The 12,987-nt window shown below is 38.9% G+C and overlaps 1 protein-coding gene across 1 annotated transcript in view; it reads left to right on the top strand.

The window, feature by feature from the left end:
* Positions 1–12,987, top strand: part of LOC122978914 (adhesion G protein-coupled receptor E5) — an 87,114-nt gene that overhangs the window by 786 nt on the left and 73,341 nt on the right. The window contains exon 2 of the mRNA XM_044345992.1: positions 507–581. Coding sequence (XP_044201927.1) covers positions 507–581 — 75 coding nt within the window. The remainder of the gene's footprint in view (positions 1–506; positions 582–12,987) is intronic.

The following is a 12,987-nucleotide window of genomic DNA, read 5'->3' on the forward strand; positions in this document are numbered from 1 at the left end:
ATTACTACACTGGAGGATGGCAGATGTCAAATCGAAGTCACAGCAGTTACTGTACAATGGATTCCAGCGGTGACCGAAAGTCATGGTACAAAATTAGTCAAAATGTATTTTAAAAGTTCATAGAAACTTCTAACTAATCCCAGAGTATAATTCACATCTCTGTTGTTGATCCATGTAATGTTCCAAACAATCGTAGCTTTTCCAATAAATTGGTAAATATGCTAAATTTTGGAGCCTGAAGAGACAATATTTCAACATAGAGATAATATCTTTAGCTACTGTGTGTCGTGGAGAAACTTTACTGAGCATATAGATCACTGGCGGAGGAGTGGTATTATGGTGCAGAAACAAAAATAAATAAAATTCAATTGAATAAAAAGATTTATTTTTGGTGTAGTGTCCTTTAGATAAGTGTTAAGTGTTTACTTTATTGTGTCTTTCTCATCATTGTAAGATTTTGCCTTAACTGTGAAATGCAACTAAATGGCCTCTCTCTTTCCCCACAGGCTTAATGTGTATGCTGGGGGAATGTTTCTCCCAGTGTCCAGATGGCTTTATCAAAAATCGCGGCAAATGTGAAGGTAATAATCTTCCATGACTTTTGATTCTAACCACCCCTCTCCACTGTCACTCTCAGAAAGAAGTGTTGCTCCCATTATGCAATACCTCTTACTGGAGTTTAGCAGGAAAAGCAGCCTTTTTTGACATTCCAATTCATTTTTCCATTTTAGGCGTTTAAGCACTGCTCATATCAAGACTGGATTACAATGAAAACAACAGTAGATGAGGTTCAAATTTTTAGATCACCACAATTTCAAGCAACCAGCAGAAATAATTACACTGCATTGACAGCAATGATATAACCACAGACTGGTGATCATGGTGGACAGAAGTGTGGGAAGAAAAAGAGCTAACAGAGATCGCTTTAAATTAAGTTTTTACAAGAATGTAAGACACTGTCACAGTAAATATTATGTTCTATTATGTATTGATGTGTAAGATTCATCACTATAATTATATTCTCTTTGATTTATGTATTTGTATTCAAATCTACAGATATAGATGAGTGTGAAGAAACCAAGGGAGGATGTGGGAAACACACGGTGTGCAACAACACAAATGGCAGTTACTACTGTCAGTGTGAGGATGGGTTTAAAAATACTAAAAACAAAGTTAACTTCAAAATGGGAGATAGACAGTGCAAAGGTGAGTGTGTGTGTTAGTGTATGCAACCAGTGTCAGAGTTTCTCTCTTGTCTGAACACTCATCTGTCTTCATTTGTTCCTCTGTCAGACATTAACGAGTGTGTTGATAACAAAACCATCTGCGGTCACAAGGCAGTTTGTAATAACCTGATTGGGAGCTACAAGTGCACCTGCCATTCTGGGTACACTAATCCCACCAATGACCTCAAACACTGCGTAGGTGAGTAGTGTCTACTTTTTTGTGTCCACATTTCTCAGGTTGAAGTTGACTGGAGCTGTGATGAAACTTTGCTGAAATTATAAAACAATATACTCACCAGAATGATCAAGGTGTAAGTCGACTCACCCCAACAGATGCCACAAAAATCACGAGAGTGAGGCAGATGTCAGTCAAGTAGCTCTGTACACCCACACTACAATGTTGGGCTTTTAAATAGAAAATCCACTCTAGTGGCCCTGGACACACCAGGATTTAAAAGGCCGCAAATTGATTGACCCTGCAAGAGATCAGTGAATTCACTTGCAGGGGATGAAGTAAATGTGTACTGGCTTGTTTCCAAAATATAAGGAATATTTCCAAAATTAAAAACTGCCCATCCTGAGCGAGCTGATCTTAAAAGAGGTCATAGACATTACGTTTCATCATATATTATAATTCCATGTAGTCTGGCTTTAACCACAAAGACACCTCCTCTTGCCTCCTGCCAGCTCCAATTACAGCTCTTAACTAACTTGAAATGCAAGACATCTCACAACACTACTGACATTAAGACTGACACGGCCGTACCCCTGCTTACATTGCAGAGATGTTCGTTCCATCATGGGCTACAGCAATCCCTGCAATCTTAAGATTTCAAACTATTCTCATCGAAATCATTGGCCTTGAGGAATGTCCATCATTTCTTATGTCTGTTTTTTTTATCCTCTCGCAGACATAGATGAATGCAAAGAAGCTGAAATGAAAAAAGAAGACCTCTGTGGAATAAAAGGGACTTGTAAGAACATTAATGGGAGTTACTGGTGCATGTGTCCAGAAGGATACACCAACTATGGCCATGAAAGTACTCCATGCTCAGGTGAGTGTATGCATACACGGCACCCCCTCCATTGCCATTACTTCCTTACTTTCAAATTAATTATGCATCCAATGGCTTTGATATCCTCATATTCCTCATATGCATATAGAACTGTTTGTTCACTGAATCTTGCACTTCTTACAATTTTTTCAGCCCCAGTTTCTTCTTCTTCGTTGGTGTTGATGTGAATGCTCACCCTGCTTTTATGCTACTGTGTGTGTTGAATCGGATTCCAGATAATCTGTGGTGTATGTCTTGAGGAATGTCCGTCATTTCTTATGTCTCTGTTTTTTTATCCTCTCGCAGACATAGATGAATGCAAAGAAGCTGAAATGAAAAAAGAAGACCTTTGTGGAATAAAAGGGCCTTGTAATAACATTAATGGGAGTTACTGGTGCATGTGTCCAAAAGGATACACCAACTATGGCAATAAAAGGACTCCATGCTCAGGTGAGTGTATGCATACACGGCTCCCCTCCATTGCCATTACTTCCTTACTTTCAAATTAATTATGCATCCAATGGCTTCGATATCCTCATATTCCTCATATGCATATAGAACTGTTTGTTCACTGAATCTTGCACTACTTGCAATTATTTCAGCCCCAGTTTCTTCTTTGCTTCTTCGTTGGTGTTGAATGCTCGCCCTGCTTTTATGCTACTGTGTGTGTGTTGCATCGGATTCCAGATAATCTGTGGTGTATGTCTTGCAAGATAAAGAATAGAATATCTGTTCAGTGCTGCTGCTTTGCTGTGTGGATTTTATCAGAACTCCTTCTCTGACGCTACACAGTGAAGTGTCAAACTCTGTCACTCATGTGTGTCTAGTGTCTTGCATAATGATCATCTGATGTTTCACTTTTTTCCATTTAGAGCTTGACTGTGAAACCTTCCAAGCCAATAGCAGATCTGCACAGGTAAAACACATGTTTAGATACCAAATTATTAGCATAATGAATGCACTGCAACAATCATAAATAAACAAAATGTATTACATTTTTATGCAGGATTTATTTTTGTACTTGTCCCATGCAGGTCTTAGTTCAGGGTCAGTTATAGTACGACACCCTCCAGTGTCTTGCTAAAGAACATTTCAGAAGGGGCAATTTCTTTTATTTACACCCTGCAGCCCTGTAGAGTTTAGTATATGTGAACTTTAGTCTCGTTATTCTCTCTCTCACTGTCTGTATCTGTCTCTCAGTCTCTTGAAGGCCTGGCAGACATTTTATCCATGATGAGAAACAACTGTTTGGCTCTGTCTAACCCACACAATGCTAGTGAGGGGAAGACTGATGGAGAAGCGCTACTGGAGGTCAGAAAAGCCAATACAAAATACAAACACACACACATTCTTGCACATAAACACACAGTATTGTCAAATTCCCTCCTCTGTGTCCTACCACATGGACAGAAATTTCTCATCGCCTCTGAGGCCATCCTGTCCCCTGGTCACCTGAACCACAGGGAAGACGTGAGTGGTTTTCTCCAAACGGTGGAGAAGTCCATTAGGCTCATTGGTCCACAGCTCAAAGACAGCATTACTGAGATGGAGACCACTGAGATAGGTAACAGGCCTTTTCCCTGGATGATAATATATAAAGTTTAATAAATAAAAATGGTACATATTTTGGAATTAACATTATCTGTGCAGGGGGAGATTAATATATGAAATTGGTTATTTGTTTGAGTAGATGCAAAGATTGCAGTTCAGAGGGGAAAGACTCAACCCACTGGACCATTCATTCTGACCATTGAAAATGCTCGTCTCGACACTGACTGGACAACAGCAGCTGGGACGGGAACATATCCTGGTAAACTCTTCCTCTCTTTTCTTCTGACAAATAAGTCATGTATCAATAATATATTAAATAATATATCACTAAATACCATCATATTTGTCATTGTCTTTATAGGCTTTGCTCTGGCTGCATTGTTGACCTACAAGAACCTTGAGAAATTTGTTAACAACTCCTTTGAGGAGCTCAAAGGACATGAAAAAAATGGCAAAACTCCCTCCTCCTTCAAGATCTCCTCTAAAGTTGTGTCTGTTGTGGTCTCCAACCCATCCACTCAGAACCTGAGCAGCCCTGTGAACATCACACTCAGACATCTAAACGTACTCCTGCCTGTCCTACATTCATTTCAATGTTGTGTCACTTCCTCTAATGTACAGTATGTACATTGTATGGAATATAAAGAGATAAAGATTATATGGGTTTTATTTTGGTCTATTAGGAGACAGCGGAGTCCTCTGAGGTGGAATACATCTGTGCACACTGGAATGACAGAGGGGCCTGGTCCGAAGAGGGATGCCATCAACAACAAACCAATGCCACACACACTGTGTGTACATGTGAACATCTGAGCAGCTTCGCTGTGCTTATGGCCCTCTATCCCATGAAGGTAAGAAATTGACACACACATCATGAAAACCTAAATTAAACATTAATTTCCTCAAGATGTTTAATGTTTGAATTTTATTGATACTTTCCACTGAGAAAATTGCTTTTAAGGCTTAACATCCAAAGAAATCATTGAAACAATCTTTTTCACTGGAAACAAATGAAAAAGTGTCACTTGTTCTATTTTTATTTCCTTTTGCAGATTCTCATGTGCTTTAAAGATGCATTAATCAATAAAATATTAATACAAGGTCAAGTGACTATGTGTAATGTGAAATGTTTCACTCATACTGATGAACCCACAGAGAATTATCCCCTCAGGTCTACAGGTGTGTTTCTGAAACTTTACAGTTTCACTGCTCTCATCAACCCCATTTTTGGGCACAGCAAGTTAATGTTTTCTTTTGCAAAAAAGCTGTGAAAAACTGACTGTACACCACCTTCCCTGCAACAAATGGCGGCCAGAGTTAGCTTGATTGGAGCACACTGATTGATTTGCAGCCTTTAATAATGCAAACAGGCCAACGTTTCAACACTACTTAGTCAAAGAGGACAAAAGCATAAGGCAAACAAATATATAGTCAACCTAGGACAGGTGTATATTTGTCACTGGGAAGAGGGTGGAACAAGAAATCAACCCTATTGGATAATAGATACAGGGGTGGGGATTGCCAGAGTCAATGTCCAGGTGCCACACCCATACATTAAAAACAAGACAGAAAAAGAAGAATACACTTATATCTTTGAGTTACATGAAATCAAGCACAAAAGGTGCCTGTTCCAAAACATCCATATATCATGATTTAGAGGAAGCATGACACATTTAAGTCTGAATTGAGGCCAAAGGGTTCAGTTGTGTTGAAAGTATGAATCCAATATGCATCTTCAAAGCAGTTAACTATATCACCATTTCTAGTTGAGGGGGAAATTTTTTCTCTTCCCCAGAACTGGCTGCACAGCCATGAGCATAATGTCATGCTGTAGCATATTCCATATTTTGAGTCCGTACAGCAGTTTCGTGTTCAGAACCACAAGGATATTTCAGTATGTAGACCACATGTGTGCTGCTGCAGTTTATGTTGTATTTTTACCAGTATGTGGATGTGTAAAATGTTTAGTATTTGAAGAGTTTGAACATTGTGCACAGTGGCCACAGTGGGTCTGTCTGTGGGTTGATCTGGAAGTTTTAATGTTAACGTTGCTCTGTGCATTGCTTGCTAACTTCTTTGTTATAAACACTTAATACCGTCATATGTCAATGTGTTTACAACTTGCTCCCAAATTGCCAAAAAAAATCTTCTTTTCCAAGAAAACAACACACACATTATGCTGTAAATGATTACACACCTTAAGGTCTGACATGTTATCTCTTCTAGCATCCCTTTGCACTCATACTGATAACAAAGATAGGGCTGAACATGTCCCTGATGTGTCTGGTACTGTGCATCCTGACGTTCAAGTTCTGCCGCTCCATACAAGGGACACGCACCACCATCCACTTGCACCTCTGTGTCTGCCTCTTCGTGGCTGACCGTATCTTTCTGGCCGGCATTTCGAAAACCGAACCTGTGGTATGTTCGTCCAAGCAAACAGCGACTTTAGCATGGACTGCAGTAATCCAACTGTTGACCGTATGCTTAACAAGACAGCATTTTCATTAAAATGTTTACATGGGTTGAACTATTCCTCTCATCTTCCTGTTTACACACTACATAGCAGAGCCCAGTTATTAATGAAAGAGCCACCCTTCACAGCACAACATCAGAGGATCTCTGCTATATTAAAAGGGGCGCTCCACTGATTTTAAACATGACGTTCCCTTTACTCGTCATGAGGACTACTGCTTAGACTGTGAAAACAGTTCAATCTTCAGTTCAGAGAAAGTGTCATTATAGGAAATGTAGGATCTAGTGTTTTATAGAGCTTGACCTATACTGCGGAATTAAAGTCAGGATATCTCTTCCTGTGCAGCTTCAATGTCATCTTGTTAATCCACGAACCTTAAGGAAGCGCAATAACAAATTGCTGATGTACTCATTTAATAATCTTATTAACGTCATTATCATCAGAACATTATATTTACATGGGAATATCTTATTCGAAGTTTACTGCAGTCCATGTAAAGACAGCATGAGACATTTCATTCCTCTACTTCTCTCCACACTTACTTTTCTCATATATTTATGTTGCATTGCAGGGCGGCTGCAGGTTTGTTGCAGCAATGCTCCATATCTTCTTCTTGGGAGTGTTTATGTGGATGCTGCTGGAAGGGGTGCAGCTGTACCGCATGGTGGTCCTGGTGTTCAATGCCACCATTCGGCCCCTATACTTATTCATCGCTGGTTATGGGACACCCCTTGTTATCGTCATCATATCGGCCATCGTTAATCCCCAGGGCTACGGCACTAAGGAGCAGTAAGTGGGTGAAGAAAAGATGAAATGTTTTGCATTTGCTTATGTGATTGCACATCGGCGGATTACAGAGAAATTCTGTTATCTATCTTGATGTTGTGAAACCCTGTCATGCGCTTGTTTCCTTCCTCCTAACTGTAGCTGCTGGCTGTCACTGACAGACGGCTTCATCTGGAGTTTCTTAGGCCCTGTGTGCTGCATCACCTTCCTCAACATCTTCTTTTTCATCATCACCATCTGGAAGCTCACCCAGAAGTTCACCAGCCTCAACCCAGACCTCTCCACACTTAACAAAATTAAGTCAGTCTGTGTGCCTGCTTGTATGCATGTGTGCGTAATGATGTGGCTTTGGCTTTTGTAATGTGTGGATCAATGTCACACACACCTAATGCATTGCACAAGAGCTGTAACTGAGTCATCCACGTGTTAGTGCTCATGCTAATCTTTCTTTCTCTCTATATTTGTTGATCTTTCTTTAATCCCACTCCCACCCCTCCCTCTCTTCTTCTGCAGAGCTTTCACAGTGACAGCTATTGTCCAGTTGTGTATACTGGGTCTGACGTGGGTGTTTGGTTCCTTCCTGTTCAAAAACTACATTGGTACAACAGTAGCAGCATACATCTTTACTATCCTCAACAGCCTGCAGGGAGTGCTGATTTTTGTCATGCACTGCCTGCTGTCTAAACAGGTAGGAAACAGTGGTTGTGCATGTGTGTGTGCATGAGGTTAATGGAGAGATTAACACAATAGATAAAAACACAACTAAAAGAGAAAGTGTGAAACAAAGATGGAGGATTGCACTGACATGAGGGTTGCCAGCTGTGGATTTTTTCCTGATGTTCTGCTGCCCTCTGCAGGTTAGAGAGGAGTATGCCTATTTTCTCTCCTGTTTCTGCACACCACAGAAGAAGAGATACTCCGACCTCAGCAGTACCAATCCCTCCAGTAGTCAGTCACCAGTAAGAACACAGTGATACCTCCTCCCTCTGTCTCAGCCACAAATACTCTCTTTCTTACAAACATTGTCTTACTCAATTTCTTAACACGTGTTGTTTCTGTTCATTTAGGGTTCTCAGAGTGGGCAGCACACCGGAGAATTCCAAATATGAAGAGCTAAATCTCTTATTCTACCCCAAAGACAGACTATCACACTTTAGCAAATCTGGGACAGGCAAGCCCTGATTTTAAAGTTTTGGATCACGTTAAATAAAAATCCAGTCATTATTAATTCACCTTTATGAATTAAACTCTGTTTCTGTTGTACCATTAAACCAGTGGTTCCCAACCTGGGGGCTAGTACCCCTCCAAGGGCTCATAAGAAAAATCAAAGGTGTTGTGAGATGATTAAAAAGAAGAAAAAAAAACCCAAACTAGTATGTGATGCACAAATGAACAATTATGTTTATTGTCATAAGTTTTCTCTTTTTGAGAGTTTGACCTCCCCAGAACTCAATTTGAGAAGAAAGCATCACTCTTTGTTTGATCTACTCAACTCTCATCAACATTTGCAACCTGTTATGAGGAGCAGCAAGTAGGTATTGCCCGACCATAAAGGGTCCCAGGCCTTTCTCATCCTATCGAAGTTAATGAGACCACGTATATGTTTTTGCAACTCAAAAGACAATTCCGACAATATGAGCAGCAGCATCTGCCAATCAATTGCATGATGGGTGAGAAAGTCTTGCATTTACCTCATTATTTTGCTGATTTTCATCACTGGTAATGTTCTTCAGTGAAGTTGTATTGATAATGACTGAATGACTTATTTTGGCTTAAAGAAATCCTATGAATGTGTTATTATTGTTATGGCGGGCAAGAAGTACCCAGCAGTTAAAAGTGTTTATTCAAGAACTCTGTTAGTGAAAGTGAAGATATTTCAGTAGATTATTGGTTCATCCAGAATATATCATAAACATAATATAAGCTGTATTGCCTTTGGAGTGATTAAAAGTGATATAGACTATTTATTTCAAAGTGCAGACTATAAAGCCCACATTATGTAGGCTACATGAATCTATGAGCTCTTCATGTTTAAAGCAAGAGCAAACAGCTCGTGCGGCATTTTATATGAATGTTTCGTGTAAAAATAAGGGTAGGTGTGCTTTTGTGGTGTTTGTATTGAATAGAAAATATCTGTGTCTGTGTACTGTTTTTAACAGTATGTTTTGGGAAAGAAACAAAGGACTGATGATGCAAATTACTCATGAAGTGCCTCTGAGGCTCTCTTCAGGTTCCAACAAATCCCATGTGGACATGCAGCGAATTTATGTCTGTTGTTTCTTGATATGAAACAAAATAAGTGTTTTGCTTTTTTCAATCACTTGTGGCTATTTTTGAAGAATCTGTCTTGGTTTCAAATTGAGCTGTACCTTTTTCACTGGTGTATATTACATTTTTTTAATTCCTCAAACTGTTCAAGGAAACAAATCTGGTCCAAAAGGATTGCTTTGGGAGATACAGAAAAACAGATCCACCCTTCTGATAAGCCTGCAGCTTCCTGCAGTCAAATTGTGTTTGTGGAATAAAATTCCATTTTGTCATTATGTCCTTATTATAGCAGTTAGCCTGCACCTCCACATGTTATTGCTGTAAGCTTTCACATCCCTGTGATGTCATGAAAACTTTAGCCAGTATGATGAGGCCTAATGGGAGTTATATAGTCTGGAGTTTGTTTATTTTATTGCACTTTTCCTGTTTAAAAATGATAATCCAGCATGGTGCTTGGAATAATCAAGAAGACTTGAGAATCAGCCTTACTTAAGAACCTGAACAGTTTACTTGTTGTGATAAAGCTATCAATTATATATTTTTATATTTTATAGAAATTGATCAGATCACGTCAGCGACATTGATCTTCAGAAAAAAAAAAAACAGAGACATTTTGGATTTCATATCTGTCTTTTTATGTGAATGGTTTTGTCCTATACTGTTTGTTTATATTTAAATTGCTCCCTTTCTCATGTGAGATCCTGTTTAAGGCCATGTATGTGTTGGTTTTGACTACTAAACTGTTCTTTCATTCCAAGTGTGGCAGAACTTTTTTTTGTGACTGTTGATACCTTTTATTCATGCATTGCAAAATGTATTTTTATGTGAAAAAGCTACATGAATTGTGCAGCATCTTGTGAATGTAAGAATCTTATCATTAGAATATATTGTAGATGTTCTAGTTTGAAAGTATATGAAGCTATTTTTCTACTTTGTTTTGTTGTACGTTGTTTGGTACTGTTATCTTTAAAGAATATGCATCACAAATTTTATTAAAGCTTCAACTTCATCTCAAGAATTTGTAAAGTGTGTGGTTTATCCGCATTAGTCTCCAGCAGGGGACTTACTGTATATAGTAAAGTAGTGCACCTATTGTATCTAAACTATAGGTAGATAGATAGATAGATAGATAGATAGTCAATGTATAGGTAATGTATTTAAGTACAATTTTGAGTTATTTGTACTTTTGTATTTCTGCTATAGGCCTTCTGCAGCTCATAGGGAAACATTGTACTTACCCCACGACATTAATCCAACATCTGTATTTAGTAGTTACTGTAAAAATTAAAAATTTGCATTAAAAAATATGACCATCTTGTAAAAGATGATGTGTAGCTCAAGCCTGCACCTGATGGTGCCATAGCTACCTCTCTTCCACACGAAGCTACTCCCCATAGTGTAGGCCACCACATTGTTTGGTTAGGTTAGTGTACTGCCCAAGCTACACTACAAGGTGTCTGCCACTCAACACCATAGCCAACCACATTGTTTTGTTGTACTAGACAACTGCTTAATCTCACCCTCCGTTCCAGAGACAACAATGGAGAACCCCTGTGTAGAGCAGTTTATTTCTTCCCTAGGAAAGAGCCTAGAATTTGGCTACCCTGAATTCATCAGCAGGTTGAATTTCAGTGAGTGCAGGAGAGAGATAGACTCACTACTGAAGGATAAGTGTGATACACAGACTGCATCCAAAGACACATTGTTATGCTTGGTTCTGAACTTCCACAGGCAAACCAGCCTTGCCTGTCACAAAGCAGGAAGTACTGATCATGGATGTATTGTAAGAGCTGGATACTGGACTGAAAATGGTGCCCATTCCATCACAGATTTTTGAAAGTTTCACAAATATAAAACCTCCATGGGTCAAAAATTCCTAATAGAAAGAGTCATAATTGACCTTGTTTGCAGTTGGAGGTTTCCTGTCAACATTTTTACGGACATCTTTTTTACAATGGTGGTCTATGGGGAAAATGCTTTTTGGGTTGCAGGGGGATTTTTCGCTGCAATACTGCAAGTGGCCACTGGGAAAAATTGGCCGCAAGGCTGAGCCGCAGAGCACTATCCAGCTCTTATAATACATCCATGGTACTGATTCCAGTTTGAGTCCAACTCCCATCAAGCCATGGAGCAAGACGTCAGCATTAACTGCCAGCTCAAGTGTGAACACAAAATGACAGCATTACAACAGTGTGACAACACAGCTACAACCATGGATGTATTGTAAGAGCTGGATACCCAACTAAAAATGGCGCCAATTCTGTCCTATAAGAATTGCTGTCAAATGTCAAAAAAAGTTTCTAGCCTCCAGGTTTGCTTCAGCATTGTGCGGCCCATTGAATATGTGCAGTGGTGTTTCCCCGTGAGTTCCTGTTTGCTGCAATACTGTGAGTGACCACTAGGAAAAATTGGCTCCAAGGCTTAGCAGCGGAGCCCTGTATCCAGCTCTTATAATACATCCATGCCTACAACCCTTCCAAAAGATATGATAATATAACTTAAATCATATCATATAAAACACGAGTTTGATGCTTATTTCAGGTATATAGATACTTGTCTATTGTATATTTAACAGTGTAACTCCTCAGTGTAATGCAAAAGTGTAGTTGATCAGGTGGGTTTAGGTTTATCCATTTTTACATCCCTGTCCAACACTTATAAACACACCTACAGTATCCTGCCATCGATTTTCACTATTTGACTGTGTGTCTCCTTTAAATAGCCCCTGTGACCCAGACAATTTAACACTGACTCGGCTGCTATGTGTGTAATGATCTCATGCTGATGGGTTTTGGTGTGTGCAACCTTATAACACATTTGTTTTTTTGTCTCTTTTTGTAAAAGGAAAAATGCTTCAAACTGCCACAGCATGAAGTCTGCTCTCTCTAATGTCCTGTGTTAGATCAAAGAAAAGACAGGTAAGTTGTCCACTAGCTTTCTGTTTAAAAAAAAAAAATCACAATAGCCAGTGAAGAAAAGTTGAATGCTGATAAAGATGAACATTTTATACTTGACAGTAGTTGAGATTAACCCCATAGTTTACATACATTTTGAGAAAACCCTCTTTTGGTTGCTCAGATTATATATATATATATATATATATATATATATATATATATATATCACAGTAGTTGATGAAAAACAGAGAATTTCATGACTGTGAATACATAATTTATTGTTGTTTATATATTTGATAGTGAGTCTTATGATGACACATCTGTGGCAGAGACTAAGAGAGAGATTGGAGACAGAAAAGACAGATAAATAGATTGTATATGAGTCCAGCTACCTTTTCTTGTTATTAATGCATATGTCTCTCTTCTTCTCTTGCTCTTGTGTTTAGTGTGTTGCACTGTTCAGTTTGTGATGGGATTTTTGTAAAACTCATCCTCTGTTCGCTGCCTTGGTGATTTTTGATGACGCTCTCCTCCAAATGCTCAGATGGTAAAAAGGCTAGAAGTGCTATTAAAGAAGGAGGTCATGACAACAGACACTTTTGACTGAGAAATTCAGGGGAGAAACAGGATAATCTAATCTGAGTGATTAAATTAGGTATTTGTGTCAGCAATTAAGATGTTATATGTTTAGGTAGCTGCAATTGCTTATGAATTACATGAATGAACAT

Source organism: Thunnus albacares, chromosome 3 (genome assembly GCF_914725855.1).
Source record: "Thunnus albacares chromosome 3, fThuAlb1.1, whole genome shotgun sequence".
NCBI classification, from domain to species: Eukaryota; Metazoa; Chordata; class Actinopteri; order Scombriformes; family Scombridae; genus Thunnus; species Thunnus albacares.